The sequence below is a fragment of the Arachis ipaensis genome, chromosome B8 (genome assembly GCF_059453495.1).
Source record: "Arachis ipaensis isolate K30076 ecotype BB chromosome B8, ASM5945349v1, whole genome shotgun sequence".
NCBI lineage: Eukaryota > Viridiplantae > Streptophyta > Magnoliopsida > Fabales > Fabaceae > Arachis > Arachis ipaensis.
This window is the reverse complement of record NC_142443.1, coordinates 17,886,107-17,909,875: the sequence shown is the minus strand read 5'-3', so window position 1 is coordinate 17,909,875 and position 23,769 is coordinate 17,886,107. Positions and strand designations below refer to the sequence as shown.

The 23,769-nt window shown below is 30.4% G+C and overlaps 1 protein-coding gene across 1 annotated transcript; it reads right to left on the bottom strand.

Moving 5' to 3' along the window:
* Positions 1 to 14,735: 14,735 nt before the first annotated feature.
* LOC107610610 (putative sesquiterpene synthase) lies at positions 14,736 to 18,486 on the bottom strand. The gene is made up of 7 exons (XM_088495395.1): positions 18,343 to 18,486; positions 17,561 to 17,843; positions 17,083 to 17,158; positions 16,765 to 16,983; positions 16,053 to 16,194; positions 15,760 to 15,954; positions 14,736 to 14,858 (listed from the first exon to the last, which is right to left on the bottom strand). The coding sequence occupies exons 1-7, from the start codon at positions 18,484 to 18,486 to the stop codon at positions 14,736 to 14,738; spliced, it is 1,182 nt and encodes a 393-aa protein (XP_088351521.1).
* Positions 18,487 to 23,769: the final 5,283 nt, after the last annotated feature.

The window sequence follows — 23,769 nt, the reverse complement described above, 5'->3', positions numbered from 1 at the left end:
TTATGGTTTCTAGAATCAATACGTTGGCATCCAATTATATTATCTCTTAATCTTAATTTGTAGGATTTGAAAGATAGGAATCTCAAGCATCAGCTATCTGTCAGAGAAGAATTATATGGCAATGCTACGAAAGCTGCTGCCAAGACAGAAAAGGTAAGTTATTTTTCATGTGTCTTTTATGTTCAACAATTAAACTAAATTTATCCTTTTGTTCAATGATCTCTATATGACATGCTAAAGGAAGAATTCAATTTTAGTTGTGCATTATATTCTTCTTCGAAATTGACTAAATTCAAGATTAAGTATCAGATTTAACTAAATCTAAATTTGATGTGTGAAGAACTTTGAGAATTAAAAGAAATGTTGTGCTCTGGTCTGTGGTTACCGAGATCAATCAGATGATCCATATTCAAGGTTCTATATATATGGGTTCTTGTTTGACGTAGTATATTTTTTATATGGCTTGTTGAATTTTATGTTGTCAAGCTAGTAATTAACTTGAGCAAAACAGTTGAACAAATAATAATGGCATAAAAAATATTTCTCCTACATGTGAAAATTAGAGCTTGAATATGGTAAAATTACATTGCCACTTCATACGATTATGATGTTCCTCTTGATGAATATGGTAAAATTACATTGATCAAGAATCTCATTTTTTAATATTTTTCCATGAATGATCCTTGAGTAATTAATTAATTATTGTATGTAGGCAACAAAGCTCAACCAAAATGGGGTCACCTCAAAGAACTCCACAGGATTTTGAAGTCTATGGAAGAGAGTCTTACAAATGGGAACGTTTTCCAAATTGATTTTGGCAACTCTGTCACGGTACAAAAATACATGAAAACAAAATTACAATTTTTCATTATTTTTTTCCTCTGATTGAATTAGAGCAATAATGAATAATTACTTTTCAACAATAATTATTTCAGGCCACTGTGTATGCCTCAGATAAATCATCAAGTTGCTTCTTGACCAATGCTAACACTACCACTGATGCTACTGTTTCATTTAGAGGAAGAACCTATGTAGTTCCAGCATGGTCGAGCCTTCTACCTAATTGTCAAAATGAAGAGTATAACAAAGCCAAGGTATCATATAACATAATTAATTAAATATTTTAAATTTAATTTATTATTAATTATTAATAAACTTGTATATTTTGTTATTGTTATAAAAGGTGAATGTGCAAACTTCTGTGATGGTTAAAGTAAGCAACAAAGCTGAAGATGAGCCAATGTCTTTGAATTGGACATGGAGGGCTGAGAACGTTGACCATGCTCTTCTTGCTAAAGTCAATGCCTCGGAGTCAGCACATGAACTCATTGACCAGAAAGATGCTGCTGATGATGCTAGTGACTATCTTTGGTACATTACAAGGCTCCAGCTTGATCAAGATGATCTTGTTTGGAGTGATGATATGTCCCTCAGAATCAATGGCAGTGGCCAACATCCATGCATTCGTCAATGGACAACATATTGGTAAACAATGTTTCACACCATAATAACCCTAATGAATTAATTGATCAATTAAATAACATTTCATATCCTTTGTTTGTTATGTGGATAGGGTCTCATTGGGCCACTTATGGAATTCACAATGACAAGTTTGAGACAAAGTTAAAGTTGCAGCCTGGAAAGAACACTATCAGCTTGCTTAGGCACAGTTTGGGTAAATAACTTAATTAAGTTACTTTTAAAGAAATAGCTTAAACAATAAATGCTTATATTAAAAGTAATAAATAAGTTATTTTGTGTTTGGTTTTTTAGTTCTAAAAATACTTATTTTAAGAGAAAAGTGATAAAAAGCTTTTTATTATGAGAGAAGTCATTTTTTTAACTTCTCCTTAAGCACCAAAATAGCTTTTTAGAAAGTTACAATTTTGTTTTGAAAATTATACTAGACATTAATACTACACCTTTTCATAAGTTAAAAGTTAAAAAAAGTCACTTATGAACCTATCCAAACGGGCCCTTAGTGTCACTGTTGGACTTCAGAACTATGGGGGTAACTTTGACAAATGGCATGCTGGACTTGTTGGACCAATTAAGTTGATTAGTAGAAAGGGTGATGAGACCATAATCAAGTATATCTCTCAACACAAATGGTTGTACACGGTTGGATTTCATGGTGGGGATCACAAATTCTTTAGTAGTGACTCACTCTTCGCTTCTCCTTCCAAATGGGAATCTCAAAGTCTTCCCACTAACAGAATGTTAACTTGGTACAAGGTAATTACGATTCTCATCTATTATCTTCATGTGATTAGTTAGCATTTAACATACTAATTGTGGTGATCTTGTGTTTATTTAATTACTAGACAACTTTCAAGGCTCCTCTGGGGACAGACCCTGTTGTGGTGGACCTGCAAGGTATGGGCAAAGGCTATGCTTAGGTTAACGGCAATAACATCGGCCGCATCTGGCCGAGTTACTTGGCCGGCGAAGATGGTTGCAGCGATGACCCATGCGATTATCGCGGCGAATATGATGACTCAAAATGTGTTTACAATTGTGGAAAGCCCTCTCAAAGATGGTAAAGTGTTAACCGTTAACGTAATAATCTATGTCACTAATTAAGATGTTATGTGTTTATGGATTAATAATTGTGATTGAACATAAAAGAAGCTAGTGTTAGATCCTTGATTGGTTCAAGAAAACAAAATTTATTTGAACATAAAAGTGGACATTCTAAACTCAACCTTGGATGAGAGGACATAATATATAAAGAATAGGAAGAAAATTATCTAGTGGAATGTCTGTTATGGTTAGCTGGTTTTCTTTTACATTTTCTTGTTCCTTTGGCCATGATTTCCTAGTTAATGCACTCTCAGTTATTTTGACCCGCTTTATTTTATTTTATCTTTGATTCAGAAACGGAATGAAAAAAAAGGGGAGAGTGAGAAGAGATACTACGACAGTAAGACTCATGTCCATGAAGACTGAATGATTTCTATTGTTCTCGGCATTAGACATGGAAGCTTAGTAAATTTGTAGGCCTTATTTTATTCTTTTTCTGTTAGTAAAATGAAATGATAGTTCTGTACTATTGTTCAATTTGGACCATAATTGGACATTACTATCTCTGCATATGATTAATCATTTGCTAAACTGATTTAGCCAGTGATATGTTTGTAGTTAACCATGATTATTATCTCCGAATAAATTCATGGTTAAGTAAACCATGGCTGAATTAGTTTGGAAAAATGATCCAACTTTATGATTCAAGCTGAGCAAAGCTATCATTTTCACTTTATTTTGGTTTTTGGTCTCTTTTCTAGATTTATTCCCTAGCTTTTTTTTAATAACACGTTACATTTTATTATTGTTGTATGTGGATTTTATGAGGATTGATCGTCTTTGGTCAAATTCTTTTTGTTCTTCTTTGATAAATTAGTACAGATATATTCATTGAACAAGATATATTAGAATTATAGTTCATTTCCATTTCTATTGAATAATCACTAGTAAAAATAAAAGTCTTAAGATATATTCCTTTGTCATAATATTACTTTTAGCATAATTATAGGTTTGTAGCATTTTTTATTATTTAGATTTGTAACATAATTTATTACTTTTCAAGAGAAATTTATGTATTAATATTTGAGTTTAATAAAATATCTCATTTTGTAGTAATTAATTTCAGTATATTATAACTAAAAAAAGTCTTAAGATTTTAGCGGCAATAGTAATGGCAACTAAAAGTGAATAACATTATAATTTTAGAATAATTTTTAGTGGCCATATAAATTGCCGGTAAAATAGATTTTGGCGGCAATAGTAATGGATACTAAAAGTGAATAACATTACAATCTTAGAATTATTTTTGGTGGCTATATAAATTGCCAAGAAAATAGCCACTAAAAATTATATACTTTTTGCGGCCATTAAAAAGGTCATTACCGGCAAATGTTATAATTGCCGCTAAAGCCTTTTAGCGGCAAAGCATAAGACGGCTAATGTTTAATTGCCGGTAAATGTATTAGTGGCTATTTTTATTGCCGCTAAAAGCAAAATAAATGGCCGCTAAAAGTGATTTTTCTTGTAGTTATGTGCACATTTCTTCTTTTGATCAAATTGCTGATGTACTTACAAAGTCCTTATCCCATGATGCCTTTGTTCATTTCAGGACCAAATTGAGGCTGGTTTCGCAACCCTCCTCAGTTTGAGGGGGATGTTAGGGATAAATGATAGTTATGCTTATGCTAATCAGTTGAGCTGGCAAAGTAGTTATTTTGTTAGAAGTTAGCTGGTTTCTTATTAGCTATTAGAATTGCTATATAAGACATGAAGTCTGTGTAAGTAGGGGTGGCAATATGTACCCTACCCGTGGGTACCCAATTTGACCCCACCTGATCAGGTAGGGTTGCCAACCCGATCCGCAGCGGGTAGGGTAGGATGCGGGTAGGGTTCTCGTGCGGGTCGGGTAGGGTGCGGGTTAAGCCTCAACCCTACCCGACCAACTCGCACTCTATATATGTTTATATTATATATTTATATAAAAATATGTTTTAAGCGGATGTTGAATCAAAGACCTCTCACTAAATGCAAAAGATGCTTAACCACTAAAAGAAAATCATTAATTGATAATTTAATATTTTTTTTTACATAAAAATCAGTTCTATTTTAAATTATCATCAAGTTATATAATAATGTTGTATATTTTTTGTAACCCGTGGGTAGGGTCGGATACCCGCGGGTTAAGAGCGGGTAGGGTTAGGGTTGGGATATTCTCAACCCACGGGTAGGATATGGTTGAGTTTATATAAAAATCTCAACCCGCGGGTAGGGTTAGGGTTGGATTCAAACCCTACCCTACCCTATCCATTGCCACCCCTATGTGTAAGTGACTTGATTTTTAGTCACTCTTTCAATTACAATAATGAAAGTCCTCTTCTAGAATCTTCTGTTTTCTTCTTTTCTCTCTTAACTTATTTTTCTTTCTTCATCTCTGAAAGGTTTCTGATACCTTCACATATAGCTTTAATTTGGTTTAATTATTTATACTTGCTTTTGTACTACTCTACCCTTGCGTTAGTAATTAATGAAATGATGGAGAATACCAAACTTTTGTTATTCCCTCTTTAATATATTGAAATATAAAAGTATAGGTAGACAATGAAAATATTAAACAATGTGAATAATGAATATATCAGATGTTCAATTCACTAGAAATGCAAATAGTTATCTTAATATTAATATTTAGATAGATAATTTAGGAGTGTAATGTATTTTTATTTTATTGGATCAATTTTAGAACCCATTATTCACATTATTCACAAAAACTATTATCTACTTAGCAAAATCCTATATTTGTTTGTATTCTAATAGATAAAGAATTTGTTTCCGCAATTGATAATTTGATATTCGGATAGAACACATACAATTAGTAAACTAAAGATAAAGTAAACGGGATTTAAATATCACAAGTATACCACAGCACTAAATATTATAAGTACCCAATTGAAATGCAGACTAACTAAAATGTTACAATGGGAAGCTGAACGTAATATATTTGTATCATGAATTCATTCTTTTTAAAATTTTAAATTAATAAAAAAAATTATAAAAATAATTATATCTCTAGTTAGTATATTTTTTAAGTAAGTATTTTTTTTGAAATTGTATGAATATTTTTGAAATTTTTTTATTAGTCTTATACTTTAATTTTTTTTAATTAACAAAAGTCAAATTCTAAAGTTTTAAGTCATAGAAGATTTTATATTATATTATAAAATTATTTCTCGTAAAACCTTAAAATTAATAGAATAGAACCCATGATAATTATATTTTAATAATTTAAAAAGAAACTATGAAAAATTCCTCCAAAAATTTACGACTACCAAAAATAATTTTAAAAGATAAAATTTAAAAATAAATTATGAAAATTTTAGATATTAAAAAAAGAAACTAATTATAAATAACTCTGTCATTGTTGAATAAAAAGTATTGAGATGACAAGTACAATGTTTATATGTCAATTTTATAAGATATTATGCAGTATTTTTAATCAATAAAAACAGTTATTTGATGATTAATTTATTATTTTTGTCAAAATTTTCAAATTTTTTATAGCTCTTTAACCTTTTCTTTTACCTTTTAAAATTACCTTTTTAGACACCTGAATTTTTTGAGTACATTTTCAATGATTTATTCTCTATTTTAATTTAAATTTGTTTGGTAGGAAATCCAAATATATAGCCCTAATTATTATTGCGCGAGCAGCCACGATTATAGAGTTTTATACTGCAATTTGGAAATAACAAGAATCATAGGGCAAGCTTGGCACTAGATTGTCATAATGTCATCATCCTCTCAACTTTTATAATAAGATTCGAAAAGTCCATAGTTTATTTTTTTAAATATATTGAAATTTTTTTTTTGAAAAGGTCAAATACAAGACTTTTGTTATATGGGCCGGGATCCAATTAATGAATTCGACTATATGGTGGTTTTGGTGCACTTTTATTTTAGGGTTAATCAACAAAAATGCTTTTGAATTATTTAAACACGGATAAAAATATATTCGAATTTTATTATAAAAAAATATTTTTAAATAATTTAAAAATATGATAAAAATATTTAACCGTAAGTATATATTTTTAAAAAATATCTTAAAAAATTCAAAAAATAAGATATTATTATTATTAAAATTTAGTAATTTTTTCTAAATATATATTTTTTTGAAAATATATATTTACTATTAGATTTTTTTGTTGTATTTTTAAATTATTTAAAGGTATTTTTTGTCGATAATAGAATTTAAATATATTTTTGTCAATATTTAAATAATGTGAGAATATTTTTGGTAGTTAATCCTCCATTTTGAGATGGTTAATAAATTATTCCACAAGCACATGCGTCGTTTGCAAAGACGATTTTTGTGATAATAAATAGTAATATACGATGGTGCTTTGGGCATGGAATTGATGTCCTTATTCCCTATCAAAAATAATTTCAAACTTACTCTTATTTTATATTATATTTATTTAAAAGACTCTGAAAAGGTGTGATCTTTTTCTAGAACAAGAAAAATGATCTCATTAACGGCTAATCTTGGAGTATATTAGAAGCTTCAAAACACTAAGAAAAATAATTAAACAACAAAGAACAAAGTATAACCTTACTTAACTTATTGCAAATAGCAAACAATATAGTATAACACAAACAATCAACAAAGAGAAATTAAACAACATATATGTCAGACGCAATATAATGAGATCGAGACAAAAGATTTTAGTCTCAGTTTCTTAATTATATTATAATAAAATTTGGAATTAAGTGTTAAAGTAGTTTTTAAAATTACACTCAAATCTTAAAGTGGTCCTTAAAGTTAATAGTTATTTAATTTTATCCCTAAATTTGTACTCCGAGACTCCTACTAGTTTTCAAAACGTTTTCAGTTCATTAAAACACTAAAAACGACGTCGTTTTATATTTATTTTAAAAAATAAAAGAAAATCACCCCCTTTCCTAATCCCTTTTTTCTTTCCCTTTTATACTCCCTTTCTTCTTCTCCAACTTTTTTCAGTTTTCCTTTCACTTTTCCTTTTACTACTCCTCTTTCTCTTTTCCGTTTCCAGTTCTCCTTTCTCTTTTTCTTCCACGGTCCATTTCCCCTTTTCCAACCCTTTTTTAGTTTTTTTCTCTCTTTCTCTTTCACGTTTTCCTTCTCCTTCTCCAACCCATCTCCAGTCTCCCTATCCCTTTCTCTTTCCGTAATCGCTGCTAATAAAAAGTAGTATTTTATAACTGTTTAAGTAACTCAAAAAAAAAATAATAATTTGTTAATTCACAAAGAGAAATAACGAAAGATAGAAAGAATTGTCACCCTCTTCTAAAAAGAGATAACAGAAGAATGAAAGGTTACAGCTATGACTTATCTTTCTTTCAAATGCAAGTTATGACTTTTTTTGTGAGGTTTTATTGCCTTCTCTCCCAATAAATAAGGAATAAAATGATGCACTTTTAGCTTTCTGCAATGTTTCTAATTTTCAGGCTCTATTCCATGATGAGGTAAATTTTGTTTTATTCATGTGAATCTTGCATGTGCTATTTTTTTCATAATCATCACAAGTTTTAGTCAATTTGATTTAATTATTGTACTTGAATCTTCAGTGTTAGTGTGTTACAATTGAATAGTAGAGATAAATTTGTGAATTAAATATAATTTAGAAAGAAAGAAAAGAAAAGGAAAGGAAAAAAAAAAGAAAAGAAAGGAGGAGAGGTTCAGATTTTTTAAAAAAAAAATAAATATAAAATAACGTTATTTCAGTGGTCTCCAATAGTAAAAATAAATAGAAATTATTTTAGAAATTATTATAAATTTCAGAAAATAATTTTAAAGCCAAATTTAAATAATTATTAACTTTAAGAATTATTTTAAAATTTGAGCCCAACTCTAAAATTTGTCGGAGTTATTTATTTAGAACAAATGTTAAACGATTTATTTCTTGAGGAAACTGCTACACGACTGTTAGGATTTGGTTGAATTAGTCCCACATTGCTCATGATAGCAAATGGAGTGGGTGGCCTAGGCTATAAATATGAGGCTAAGTTCTCTATTTATTTTTGCACCAGTCAGAAACACTTTAAGCTTGTATCTGATTTTTTTTTCCTCTGTACTCTTTGATTAGAGAGTGTTATGAGGTGTAGTTAGATATTTGCTTTGAGAGAGTGTGGGTGTACTGGGGTACCGGTGAGAGAAAGAAGTCTATGTGTTGTAACAATTTTCACATAATGATATTCTCTGGTTGTCTTTTGACAACGGCCGTAGTTTTTTCTCCGGTAATTGGAGTTTCCATGTTAAATTCTTGTGTTGTGATTGTGTCTATTTTATTTCTCTGTCAAAGGTGTTTTCTCAAGGGGGAATGGTGTATTATTCCCAACAAGTGGTATCAGAGCTTCGGTTTGGTGGGATTTATTCTTAGTATGCTCTGTGGTTGCAGCTTAGTCTGACCTTCCACATCAGAAAAGAATTTTGTCCTGTGACTTGAGGTTGATCTTTGGTTGCTGTTGTTGTTGCTGGAAGGCAGTGTGACACTGTGAGAGTGCAGTTTGGAAAGGTTCTGGCTAAGGAAAGACTTGGTATTTAAGTGTGTCCATTGTGACCCACCTCTCTTTCCTGGGGACCCTTCCTAGTGCACGGTTGAGTTATACTATTCCAGTATACGGTTGCAACAATGTCAGGATATTCAAGTGCTGTGAAGCTTGAAATAGAGAAATTTGATGGAAGAATCAATTTTGGCTTGTGGCAAATACAAGTCAAGGATGTGTTGATACAATCAGGTTTGCACAAGGCGTTGAAGGAGAAGATCTCTGGTTGCTCTCTCTATGAGAGAAGATGATGTTCTCTAGAAGACAAGAAGTATCCTCATGGTATTACCGCACTGCCATGGATAAGGATGAGTTGTGGCAATCGGGTCCACAATTGCACACGGGCATTGGTTGGCGTTGAGATGCAAGGTGTGTGGCGGAGTTAGGTCGATGGCTGAAGAACTTCCAGGAAAAGCCAATTTGAAAGTTGCATCATGAATTTTCAGCAAGGTTTCGATCTGTACCAAGGTGAAATGCTTGGAGTGGTCTAATTCCAAGTGAGTATACTTTCATGGTGGAGTATGATAGTTCTCTGAACTATGATTGTCGGTATAGACAATGGCAGCAAAGAATTGTCGGTGTTGACAATGGAAGTTGAAGATGTGTGACTATTTCAATCAAGGTGGAGATTGTTAGGATTTGGTTGAATTAGTCCCACATTGCTCATGATAGCAAATGGAGTGGGTGGCCTAGGCTATAAATATGAGGCTAAGTTCTCTATTTGTTTTTGCACCAGTTAGAAACACTTTAAGCTTGTATCTGATTTTTTCTTTTCCTCTGTACTCTTTGATTAGAGAGTGTTATGAGGTGTAGTTAGATATTTGCTTTGAAAGAGTGTGGGTGTACTGGGGTGCCGGTGAGAGAAAGAAGTCTATGTGTTGTAATAATTTTCACATAGTGATATTCTCTGGTTGTCATTTGACAACGGCCGTAGTTTTTTCTCCGGTAATTAGAGTTTCCACGTTAAATTCTTGTGTTGTGATTGTGTCTATTTTATTTCTCTGTCAAAGGTGTTTTCTCAAGGGAAAATGGTGTATTATTCCCAACAACGACGATGGGTCCAAAAACAGTGCCATGATGTGATCGTTCAGAAGTTCACAGTTGGTGTATTTATATCTTCAAAGTTTGCATATAGAAACTCACATATGCGTGCCAAATTAACAATGCAATCAAGGATGGGTCTTGGGATTTCTTCGGTTAACTTGAGATACTCTTTGTACATATCCTTCCAAGAGTCACTGATATCCTTTTTAATGAATTCATAGGCCTCCTCTTCTGTCATATTACTTCAAGCAACTTTCTACTGCGGAAGCAACATGTTTCCTTTGTTATTCAAACTACACATTTGATTAAATTTAAAAAGCGAAAGTTGAATTATGCGTGGCATAGTGACAGCTATGTACCAAACAAGATTCTTTTTTATTTTGTCTTGTTAAAATTAGGTGATGGATAATTTGGAAAATAAATTCCAAACACCAAACTCACCAGCAAGTATACAGGGTCACATCAAGTAGTAATAACTCACTTAGAGTGAGGTCGATCCCACAGGGATTGATGGATCAAGCAACTTTAGTGGGTGATTAGTTTAGTCAAGCTAACATTGAAGTGAAATTTGATGGAATGTAGCCAACAGAAAGTAAATGGCAGTGAATTAAAAGTTGCAGAAAGTAAATGAGCAAAATCTTAAAGAGCAAGAAATGTAAATTGCAGAAACTTAAATGACAAGAAATGTAAATTGCATGAAATATAAAAGGGGGCTGGGGTGCTGGAAATTAAAGAGAGCAATAGAGCAAGCAATTGAAGAGATCTTGAGAACAAGTAACAGGAAATTTAAAGTGCAAGAAAATTTAAATTCAGATCACAGTAGCTCAAATGTAAAGTGTAGATGAACAAAAGTACAGGAAAGTAATTTGAGAACAATGAGAACAGAAAGCAAAAATCACAGAGAAGGAAATTGCAGCAGAAAAGTAAATCAGCAATCTGAAATCTCAAAGAGGAATTAACAATTTCAATGAAACAGTAAAAACAGAAGAGCAGCCAAGAGCTCAACTCAATTGCAAAATAAAATTGAAGATCTCATGGAATCAAGAGACTAGAAAACAAGTCTAGATCTCACTCCCTTCCTAGATCCAACAGAGAACAAGATGCAGGAAAATTAAAGATGGAAGCAATAAATGAAAACTCAGATTCACTTCTTTAATTCTCTGAAATTATGCAGAAGAACAACCAAGAGAAATCTTAGACCAAGAGGGAAACAAAATTCCTTCACTCCTCAATCCAAGATTCAAATTCAAAGAAAGAAAAACTAGAAGAGAGAGCTCTCTAATCCTAATGCTCTCTAGTGGAGCCAACCTCTATGCTCTCTAATGGGGCTGGCTTCCTAACGAAATGAAGCAAATGCCTTTTTATAGGCTTTTCACAAAATGAAAATAAAAATAAAAAATAAAATTCTAAACAAATTACAATTAAAAATAAATTCCTAAGCTAACTTGTTCTTGTGCCTTGAAGTGATGTCCATGGGCTTTTAAATTTTGGTGCAGGATTGAATTAATTTGATTTTTGTACCATAGGTCACACTCCCAGGGCAAAGCTCTCCGTAAGAGCTCTATTAGAAGCACCCCTTTGTTTTGGAGAGAAACTCCATGTTCGAACCATGATGGAAGCATTTTGTGAGCCCTTTTTCTTACATCTTCATGAGGAGAGCGCTACTTCCTTGCTTCCCTTGGTCTCCCTCTTCGAATCCTGGTGAAGCCACTTTGATTCATTTTTGCTTATTTTTGGTTCTTAAAGATGCCTTTCACTCGTACCTCAATTTCATGCCAAATATGGATTACCATATGTCGTTGGAAAGCTCTGAATGTCAGCTTTCCAACGCAACTGAAAGCACATCAATCGGACATCTGTAGCTCAAGTTATAGCCTTTTGAAGGAGGCATGGTCATGCTGTGAACGCTCAGATTTTAACTTAGCGAAAATTCTTGCCTCCCTCCCCCTTGGTCTTGGGTTCAAGCCTTGGTGAGTGCATTGTTGAGCTCTTTTTCCCTTGATTTTTCCTTGAAGCAGCCCGAAAAAGCTCTTGGGCAAAGTTCTTGGCAAGAGCTTTGCATGTGAGCTTGCCTTGCTTCCTTCTTCCATGTGCTTTTGATAAAGCTCTTGGCAAGAGCTTTTAAGCTCTTGGCAAGAGCTTGGCTTTTGATTATTTGAAGTAAAGCTCTCCACAAGAGCTCTAAGCTCTTGGCAAGAGCTTTGTGTTCTTGCTTCTTGTTTTGAGCCACGCTTTTCTTCCTTTGGGCCACGCTTCTCTTCCTTGATTTGGTCATGGGCCACGCTTTTAAAAGCGTGGCCTAAGCCTCCAAAGTGTGCTCCAACTTCAAAGTGTGCCCCAAAGCTCTTTTTTTCTCCTTTTTAGCTTATTTTGTGCTTTTTTGCTTCTTTTTCTCCTTATTTCCTTCAAGATTTATAAAATTAAAAGATCAAGGAAATATACCTTTTAAGCACAAAATAATGCAATATTTAAGCACAAATCATCAATTTCTTATATGAAAAAGTATAGAAAAATATGACATGGTGACATGTCATCATTAGGAATTGATTAGGTTTATGACATTCAATTCAATGACTAAAATGAATTACTTAATGTAAAGTCAGTGATCAATTTAGTACATCTGCAACACTAACATACTAGATGGGATTTGGCTCCTCTAAAGTTGTTCATTTACTTCAGAGAAAAAAGTAACGCAATCTAAATCCTTAATAATATAAATGGTTCTGATTCTCTTAGATAAATAAATACATTAAATGTAGACTGTTTAATAGGATTCGTTGAAAATACTGCAGCAACTTCCAAGACCGCGTGATTTCTTCTTTTTATTTATCTTCTCTCTCTTTTATTTAGTTTTTTCTTTTTTTTTCAACAAAAAAAATAATTTCATTCTATCATTTAGTTACTATATTTTCTTTAACCATTCACACATTTAAATTTAAACTATAACATTAGACATGAAACAAGCATCATAAACACATAACAACACATAAAAATATAAATAAATTAATTTAATGTATATCAATATCAATTTATTAGAGATCTATTAAATCAACATCATATCATTAGTTACTCTAAACATTCTTTAATTTGTTCTCAGTTACATTCTTATTTCAAGTATAAACAAAAAAAATTGAGTACATTTATCTAAAAAAGATTGAGTACATTTATATGAGTATTTTTTATTATTAAAATAAAAAAAAAAACATTTCTTGATCCATTTTAAATTAATTTATTTTATACTTTTTATCAGATTTTTCAAAAAATTGTTCAAGATTTAAAAAAGATGAAAAATTATTAGTGATCACTGTTAATCTCTTTCATGACAAAACTTTAAATGTAAGTTACAGAAGACAAAAATAAAAAAGAAAAAAATAACCAAAACAATAATAATATCATAGAAGAACATGATAATAAAACATAAAAAGAAAATTAAATGTTGTGAAATAATAGAATCGAAAATATTTTTTTGTTGAAGAAAAAGAAAGAAAAAACTAAATAAAAGAGAGAGAAGATAAATAAAAAGAAGAAATTACGCAGTCTTGGAAGTTGCTGCAGTTGTCGCACGATTTTCAACGAATTCTATTAAAGAGTCTACATTTAATGTATTTATTTATCTAAGAGAATTAGAACCATTTATATTATTAAGGGTTTAAATTACGTTACTTTTTCTTCTAAAGTAAATGAACAATTTCAGAGGAGCCAAATCCATATTATTAAGGGTTTAGATTACGTTACTTTTTCTTCTAAAATAAATGAACAACTTCAGAGGAGCCAAATCCTACTAGATGACTTATGGATAAATTACAGGTAAATTTTATAATATCTATTATTTGGTGTTTAATTTTTGTTTAACTTATTTTTTATAATAAATTTTAAATATTTAATAATTATTTATTTTTATATTTTTAAATATTAAATATTAATTTTTAATTATTTTTAGTAAGTTAGACAAATACTTTTAAATAGTATAGCAATCACCTAAATTATATTACCACACGACACCAAACTAACATGCAGGCAAATAAAATTATGAAATATGATATTATCACAAGCATGTCATATGTTACTCATAAATTCATTATTACATTATTATATATGATTAAACTATAGTGTAATGTGTTACTAAAAATTTATGTCATCAAATCACATTAGAAAGCTATTTACAAATAAAGAATCTGAAACTAAAGTAATACACATTTTTAATGATCTCAAACACATTATTACTGATGTAATTAGGATTTCGAAAATTATTAAGTGTGTAAATCACTTTTAAATTTAACTCGATAAAAAACTAACCGTTGACAAAGAATTTGGTATCCTTAATTACAAGACAATACAAACAAACAATAACAACAGAACCAGAACAACATACATATAATTAAGGCCAAACACTCAAAAGTTTATTTGGACCATAAACTGCTACACGAACACGGGATCCAAAAGTAGTGCCACAATGTGGTCTTTCATGATTGCACAATTTGTAATTTTATCCTCAAAGTTCGAATATAAAAACTCACATACGCGTGCCTTGTTAACAATGCAATCAAGGACTGGCCTTGGAATATTGTCAATTAATTTGAGGTACTCTTCATTCATATCCTTCCAACAATTATTGATATCTTTTTTATGAATTCATAGGCCTCCTCTTGTGAAAAGCCATATTGCTTCATGTAACATTCTACGGCCGAAGCACCATGTTCTCTTTGCTGCTCAAACTACAAACAATTGATCAAATCCAAATTAAAAGTTGATTTATGCATATCATTGTCAAAAATTATTAAAATAAACCAACTATATATATGTGTGTGTTTCAGTGAGTGTAGAATTAATCATGACTTTGTTAAATTATTATTGATTCAATTATTTAGGGAAATAATAATATAGGCCCATGATTTAGAAAATATTTCACATTATTTAACACCTAAACATAAACTAATAATATCTTAGTAAATGGATTTAATTTATATCTATTAACTTAATTATATTATCATACTATTATGTGAAAGTTAATAAATAAAAAAGTCAAACTTAATTATTAAGTTTTTTTTATTACAACTAGTAGTTGCTTCTTTACACCCTTATAAAATTATCAATACTTCAATTATATAACTGATTAAAATTAAACTTTATTAATAGTAATATAACCATCTATGAAAAGTTATTTCATAATTGATAAAAGAAACTCTTGCGTTAAAAAACATATTTTAAATATATAATAATTCATATTATTTTACCAAAATAAATAATTTTATGAGAAGCTCTCTTCTCTTATATATATATATATATATATATGTAGTTAAAATTATATATATATATATATGTCATGAAACAACTTTTTTAATGCGATTTTTTAATAAAAGTATTTTTGATTTTGGATTTTATTTAAAAATTTTTTGTATAGATTCTTTTTTTTCTTTTATTTATTTTATATTATTTTTTAAGGACAATAAAAATCAAATTCTATATTTTTTTATCATAAAAGTTCTAACACCATATTAATAATTTTTTTTAATTTAAACTAATAAGAAGAAGTATATAAATAATTATATATCTATCATATAGCTTATGTGAAGCTAAATCATTTGTCAGTCTCGAAACAAGTGATGAAGCTTGTACAATAAGTGGAATATTATTAGAAATCCAATGAAGAGTTTCTTTGGTTGCAAATTCTCCCAAAGCAATAAACATTATTGTAAGCATTTGATATGGTGTAGTAGCAGCACCAATAACCTTACGCTCATCATATGTTGGAATATATCCCTCATGGCACCATCTTGCTTCGTCAATGTAACCTTGTACATAATGAGACAGCTGCAGATAAATTAATTAATGAATATAACTTCATTAAAATGATGATTAATGAATATAATAATTAATTTAAAATTAAAAAAGTCAGGAATAAAGTCTACAGCTTGTTTGAGACATTGCAACACCAAGTCTGATTCCCCACTCCCAGCACTTAACTCTATTATTTCATCAACAAGTTCTACAATTACATTAAAAATTGCCTTAAAGCACTCTGGAAGAGATGCAATGTAACTAATATCCCATCTGAAACACAAAAGGGTTAAAAACTAATTAAGAAAGAAACATGATCATGGAATTGAATTATCAAGATAATGATAAAAGAGGACTATTTTTCAATTGAGGAATTATGTAATTGAAATCTATAAGATAAAAAAAGGCACATGTATGTTGACATTATGACTGGTATGACTCTTAATTCCTAATTTTGGAAATGCTTCTTCTTCCTCCTTTCTAGCAATAATACAAATTTCTTTGCCAATTTCAAGTGTAACTTGGAAGTTGACGGTGTTTTTGCTTCTTACCTGTTTTTCCCTTTCTATTTGATCATAAACTCTTGGTTATACTTATCTCTTTTCTTTTGAGTATTATTTGGTCTATGTACTTTTGTTGCTGAAATTTTTTTCTTAGTATTCACCCAATATATGTTAAGATACTAGTTTAATTTATCAGACTTTATTCTTATGAGTTAATACTATTTTAAAAGTTTTTATAATTATTCTGCTAGTGGATGCTACACATGTATAGGTCCTTTTTAATTTAGATATGTAGCATAATGTAAAATTGGCCAATTCTTAGTTCAGTAAAATAAAAAACCTTTGGATAGTCTGTGTGAGGAGCTCAAGTTCTTCGATTGTTCCATAGACATCATAAGTATCATCAAATATAGTCATCCATTGAACCATTTTGGCCACCACCCTTCTAAAAGTAGTATATTTAGGCTCAGAGTTCATAGCAAATGGCCAGAAGTATAACTCAGCCATCCTCTCTCTTGCATAAGGGACCATTTTCGAAAATTTTAACTTTTCCCACCACCTGTAATCGTACAAAAAGTTATATCTTGTTGATTATAGGAACTTCTCTTTAAAAAAAGAATTCTAATAAGAAGTGTTTAACTAAATATAAAATACTTACTTGATAACACTATCAACTTCTTTCTGATACCATTTCTGGAGCATATTGAAATCTAGTTTTGCAAACTTTAGAAGAACTTCATCATGCGTAGAACTTTTTCGTAAAAAGACATATATGACCTTGCCATTATTCTTGGAATTGCCTTTTGAAAAGGTTGTACTAAGCTTTGATTGACTTGATTAGCAAGAGATGGACTCAGTTGATTGGTGATAGACTTAAGTTTATTGTATGTGAATTCATGTGCTTCCTCTAATATATCTTCTCCATGAACTTTTAATTGTGCAGCTTCATACAAGCTTCACATTCCTTGAACATCAGTTATTTCATCGAATTCTCCCCTTCTATTCTTGAATTTGTTGAAAACATCTATGTAATTCACATATATACTAACTAGTGTGAATCCATAATTAACAATTGGTATGATATTTTTTTGGTAATATAATTATATATAAGATAGAAAAATGAGTTTTAGACATACCTGATGAAATGAAATATCCCTTTTGTCGAAATAAACGGAAAAGTAATGCAATAAAGTGAAGGTCACACTCTTTTGTAACAAGGCCATTATTGTTGGTAAAATCATTGTGGATTTGGGCTAATATTTCATCAATTTCATGTTCAAAATGATAAGATATACTTAAATGTTGAATTGAATCTATTAAACATAACTTTTGTAAGATATTATTGTCATTAGAAGACAAATACATCTTCACCTTCTTTTTATGCATTTGAACTTCTTGTTTCATGGTTTCGTTGACTCCCTGTAAATGTTTTTGATTTAATATATATATGTTAGTTTAAAAGATTGAAAAATTAACAAATTAGAGTATGTCACTCATCTAATGTCTCTATATATGATCAACCCAATCAAGATTATTATATGATAATTTATTGCAGAATTTGTGGATTTGATTTAATCTAATATAAATCAAACTGGTACAAATAATGCTTTATGTTTCAATTAAGTATATAATAATTCGATTCAGGATCGATAAATAAGTTTTTTAAGTTTTCAATTTTATAAAGTAAAGAAAACGATGTCTTTTTTTTTTTTAAGAAATTACCCCGACCTGCCCACCCTGTTGATAAATTAAAGGGGAGGCCAAATTTTAGTAAACCGTATTTTAAATCAAGAAAAATAAAAAAGTAGTATTATTTGATAAATGTTATCAACAAATTTACATTATTTTTGTTGTTATAAAACATTAAAAGACTAAAATTAAAAAGAGTCTCACTACACATCCAAACAATTCTATATACAAGTTCATCTAAGTCATTTAGTTTACGCTGCAGGACTTCGTCGTCTTCTTCTTCCTCCTCCTCCTCTTTTTTCTTCATCTTTTCTTCGTTATTGCCATTCTCACCACCATCATACCACATCCATCTCCTTCTCTTCCTCCTCATGTTTATTTTTTATTTGAATTTCTTTTATTTTCTCCTTCATTTTTTTCTTCCTCCTCCGTCATCATTATCATCATCACCAACAATACTAACATTTTGCTATCATTTTTATTGATTCTGATTCTCTGTGGTGATCGAATGAACCAAAAATATTATCAAAATAAAACCATTGTATAATACCAAATAAACTGAAAATGGTTCATTATATAAATTCAAATTCAGAAACACCTGCGTCTTGAATGAACCGAAAATATTATTAAAATGAAACGATTGTATAATATCAAATGAACCAAAAATTGTCCATTATATAAATTCGAATTTAGAAACACTTGCATCTCAAATAAACTGAAAATTAGCTCAAAACGAAACCATTGTATAATACCAAATGAACCGAAAATTGTCCATTATATAAATTCGAATTCGATGATAATTTGATAACAACAATACATATTAAAAGAAGACAATGATGATAACGATGATGATGGAGGAGAATGATAAAAAGGAAGGAAGAGACGAAATTCCAATAGGAGGAGGAGGAGGAGAAAGAACACTACAAGAAAAAAGATTTTTAGCGACAAATTTTTAGCGGCAATAATATTATTGCCACAATTTCTCTTTTTAAAACTATTGATTAGTGGCAATTATATATTTACTATTAATACTATAAATTATAATGGCCATTTCATCTATTGCCACTAAAAGAAAGCTAAAATTTTAAAAATAACAAAAATAAATAAATAAATAAAAGGACCCTAAACCGTGAAACTCAAAAACATGACTCTCTGCCTCGCCACTCTCCTCACACATAACAACTCTCAGTGCCTTATTCTTAATGAGAAGTGAGAACCGCACACCAATATTCTTCTCCTTCTTCTTCTTCTCGATTTCGCTCTCGCTCTCGCTCTCCATCATTCCAGGTTCTTCATCGCTCAAATCTCTTTCCAGTTTTTATCTTAATTTTAATCACGCTCTAAATCCTTTTTCTCGGACAAGGTTGTGCTGATTTCGATTGAACTCAATTGCGCTCTAGTAATCAGGTATGAGTTAATTCTCTCTCAATTCTGATTTTTGTGGTCCCAATTTGTGTTCTATTGCATCCTTTTCCCATATCTCTTATCAATTTTTAGTTTTATTTGAGTTAATTTTTCTCCCACATTGGATTCCGCTTTTCTTAGTTCCGATTCCTATCGCATGCACTTATTGTAGGTTGAACTCGTAATTCATTGATTTAGAATCAAAGTTTCGAGTGTTTTCTTCGCCCAATGACGTTATCGGTTTCAGATTTTGGTAATTTGATTTTTTTTGGCGATATCATTTTTTCCTTTGATATTTCAAACTTCTTTGAAATTCATCACAGTCCTGGTATCCACCCTGTAATTTCCTCCACCCAGCAGGTCTCACAATAGTCACCGTCGCTCTGGATCTGGTTCCCATAACAAAACATGGGTTTCTGATAATGAAAGTTCTGATAGCAATAATGGCTTGACCACAGGGGCTATTATAGGCATTATTATAGGTTCAATATTGGTGGCTGTTATTTTGATACTTGCTCTTTTCTTCTGTGTCCGAAAGCAAAAAGGGAAGGAAAAGGTTACAAGAACTTCTAGTGGGAGCCTTCCTCATGGAACTACTAATGGTGAATTCTTTTCTATACCTCTTTGTTTCCAAATACATTTTCTAATAATGTAATTTGCTTTCTTTGTTGAACCTAATCTAATAAAGTATGCTTAAATCTGGCCCAATCTTTGTTCAATATTAATATTTAGAGGCAATGAAGTCGCAGCTATATAGTAGAAGTGATTAGAAGGCCAGCGTGAGGGAATCATTTCAAGGGAAATCATTTCTTTAATTTTAACAAAAAAAATTACTAAATCTGAAATCGATCAACCTATCAAAATTAGGATATATTATTCCTAAATTCAGTAAATAGTTTACTCAAAGAAATTTCACAATGTCAAAAAACTCAAATAAGTATTCTTGTTAGTTATTTTGCAATAATCAATTTGTTTCAAATGTGTCTTTTTTCCCCTTGAGTTGCAGAAGAAGGGAGCTGGTTCCACATCAGAGAAACCTCGTTGATTTTTGCATGCTACCAACCTCAAGATCACCTCAAGGTACGTTTATTTCTTAAATCTTCACATACACCAAGCATGATTGTTAAATAATATTTTTATATGTGTTGAATTAGTTGTTTGTATCATGTACCAAATAAGAATAAGCTTAATAATTAATATTTTTTTATTTAATTATTATTATTCTTAAATGGACTTATTAGAGAAAACTATAGAGCTTTTGCTAACGACGGTCTTTTTGCTAACAAAATTAAAAGTGGAAGGATTTTAAAATAAATAAATAAATGTACCTATCCTTAGAAGTTTTAAATATATATTTTTTCATTATAACAGTTTTACTTTTAATATTTGTTTGCAAAATCCTAAAAAAGTACTATGGACATCAGTTAGTATTTGAACATAAAAGTCTGCATTTGGAATAAATATTAAGGTCTTACCTATTCATTTTATTGGAAGCCTTAACCAATGTCTTTTGAAATTTGTTTGATTAGTATAATTATCTCAAGATATACTAAGACAAAGATCAGATGCTGAAAATAGAAAATATAAACAAATCTAGGTGATTAATTCTTATATTGGCTACTTATCACTCTACTATTGATTTTAAACATAAATTTTCAGACAAGATATACTATGATGAGTTCAATATATTTGTATTGTAAATTTCAGATGTTATGTGTGATGCTGGTAAGTCTTGTGGTGTGGAGTCCGTTTGTTGTAGGTTCAGAAAACTTAGCCGCGAATCATGATGTCATGCAGATAGTTGAGGTCTGTATTGACCAAATCTAGTCTACATTTGTTTGTTTTAAATGCCTTTGTTGACTAGCAAAAAAATGTTGTTGCATTCATAGGTCTTGGATGACCGTGCGCGTGATAAGCGACTGGTTGCTTTACCGGAAAAATACCACAAATCTCAGAGGTCTCTCTCCATGATAATTAATCCTTAGAACTAGAGATATCTTCCCAGGAAGCAGTGAATAGTTAATAGATTGGATCAAGTTGTTGCTATCCTTAATTCCTAACATTTTCCAGTGTTCATTTGGTTTTCAATGAACATATACATGTATTTTTGTAGCCTAAAAAGGACGAGTTACCATGAAGCATATTGATAGTTGATATCTTCAGACTTAACTATTTTGTTCTACATATTGATAAGAGTGTGTATCTTTTATCAGAAATCGAGTATTGATTTTTGTTTTGTACAAAATGAAAACCACACGAGTTGAAAGGATGCTTCAACAAGGGTATACTGTGTGTGTACACATGTAGTATTTGTTGTTGACATTAGCTACTTGTGACATGATAAATTCTTTTCAGAGGTTGGAAGGTTGTGTCCATACAGGGAGACAAAGCACAACATGATCATACAAAGGCACTTTCATTATTCAAGAATGGGAGCTTCCCTTTAATGGTATGCTGCTTCAAACTGCAATTATGATTATGAATTGGTAATACCAGCAAGATCAGGGCTATTGCTTATGTCTTTGAGGATATTGCCAAAGACCTCTTGAGCAAAGTCATGAATGTGAGTCCTTGGGATTATTAGAAGGTTGAGCCAAGGGTGTGGAACTTCCCATAATCTCTTTGATCTTAACTGTTTCTCAGAAACATGCACTCTATCTAGGAATTGCACGTAAGAAACTTCTGATTGGAAGAGACTAGTAATGAAGAATCAATTCCAAATTTCAAATAATATTTTCATCTTGACTATCCTAATTTTATTTATTTGTCTTTTTTAAGATAAATCCTTCAATTCATTCACATAGATTATTATAATATCTTAGCAGCCTTGACTCTAATATGCACAAAGATTATAAAATAAATGAAGTTTTTTTATTTGATTTGATATTTCTTTATTTTGTTACAGGGGCTAGCAAGTTGTTCAAGAAGAATGGGATGATAGTGCTGTGAGTAGCTGTGAGTTGCGGTTCGAACAAAGTGCCAATTCATTTTGATAACTATTCAGTAAATTCAAGAGAAAAAAATTGTCGCATCAAATAAGCAAAAGCAAAGACCAACTTCAAAGCTAGGAGAACCGTGTCATTGGTGTCAAGGCAAAAATAATGTCAAGTTATCAATTTTTTGAAGAGCAGTCAAAGGTTTATGGTTTTGAATTTTTTAGTATATTTATGATTCATGATTTTTCTTCCTCATTTACTTTTAAACTCTTAGATGATTAGATCAATTGTGAAAACCGAAAACCAGGCTACTTTTAAAGTTACAACTTTAGATCATTGCTAACATACACTCGTATTGCTACATTGATATAACATAGTTATAGGTTAGTAATATTTTTTGTTGTTTAGATTTGTATGATTTATTACTTTTCAAGAGAAATTTGTGTATCAATATTTTAAATTTAATAAAAAAATTTTATTTTGTAGTAATTAATTTCAATATATTTATATTATGCACAATAATAATAATTATTGGCAAAAATAATTTTAAAATTCTAGAAAAAAGATAGTTCATTACTTCTAAGAAAATGAATATAATATGACTAAAAAATTATTAAGGTTTTAGTGCAATAGTAATGGCAACTAAAGGTGAATAATATTATAATATTTTTAGTGGCCATATAAATTGCCGGTAAAATGGGTTTTGGCGCCAATAGTAATAGCCACTAAAAGTGAATAATATTGCAATCTTAGAATTATTTTTTGTGGCCATATAAATTGCCAAGAAAATGGCCGCTAAAAGTTATATACTTTTTGCGGCCATTAAAAAGGTCTTTACCGGCAAATGTTATAATTGCCGCTAAAACCTTTTAGCGGCAAAGCATAAGACGGCTAATGTTTAATTGCCAGTAAATGTATTAGCGACTATTTTTATTGCCGCTAAAAGCAAAATAAATGGTTGCTAAAAGTAATTTTTTTAGTAGTGGAAAAAGAGGTGTTGTTGGTAACGACGGTAACGAAATTAAAAAATAATAAAAAAAAGTAGGAGAAGAAGAAGAAGACGTAGCATTCGGGGTGAAGAAGAAGAAGAAGCGTGAATAAAAAACAAGAAGAAGAAGAAGCAGCAGTGTAAGGGGGGGGGGGAACGGAAAAAAAATGCATAAACTCAAATCACTTAGATCAACTTAAATGTAAAATTGCTTGGATGTAGATAATTACTAAATTTAAAAAATAGTTAACAGTAGTTAATTTTTATTAAAAATTATTTTTAATATTTATTTTTTTAAAAAAATAATATTTAAAATTTAAAATTTAAA

Excerpts from the sequence above, each read along its gene's own strand:
- LOC107610610 (XM_088495395.1), bottom strand. The coding sequence starts at position 18,486 with ATGAGGAGGAAGAGAAGGAGATGGATGTGGTATGATGGTGGTGAGAAT. Across the intron at positions 17,844-18,342 it reads TAAATGACTTAGATGAACTT|GGAGTCAACGAAACCATGAA; the intron begins GTATATAGAATT and ends AAACATTTACAG. Across the intron at positions 17,159-17,560 it reads GGGATATTTCATTTCATCAG|TTCTTCTAAAGTTTGCAAAA; the intron begins GTATGTCTAAAA and ends CGCATGATGAAG.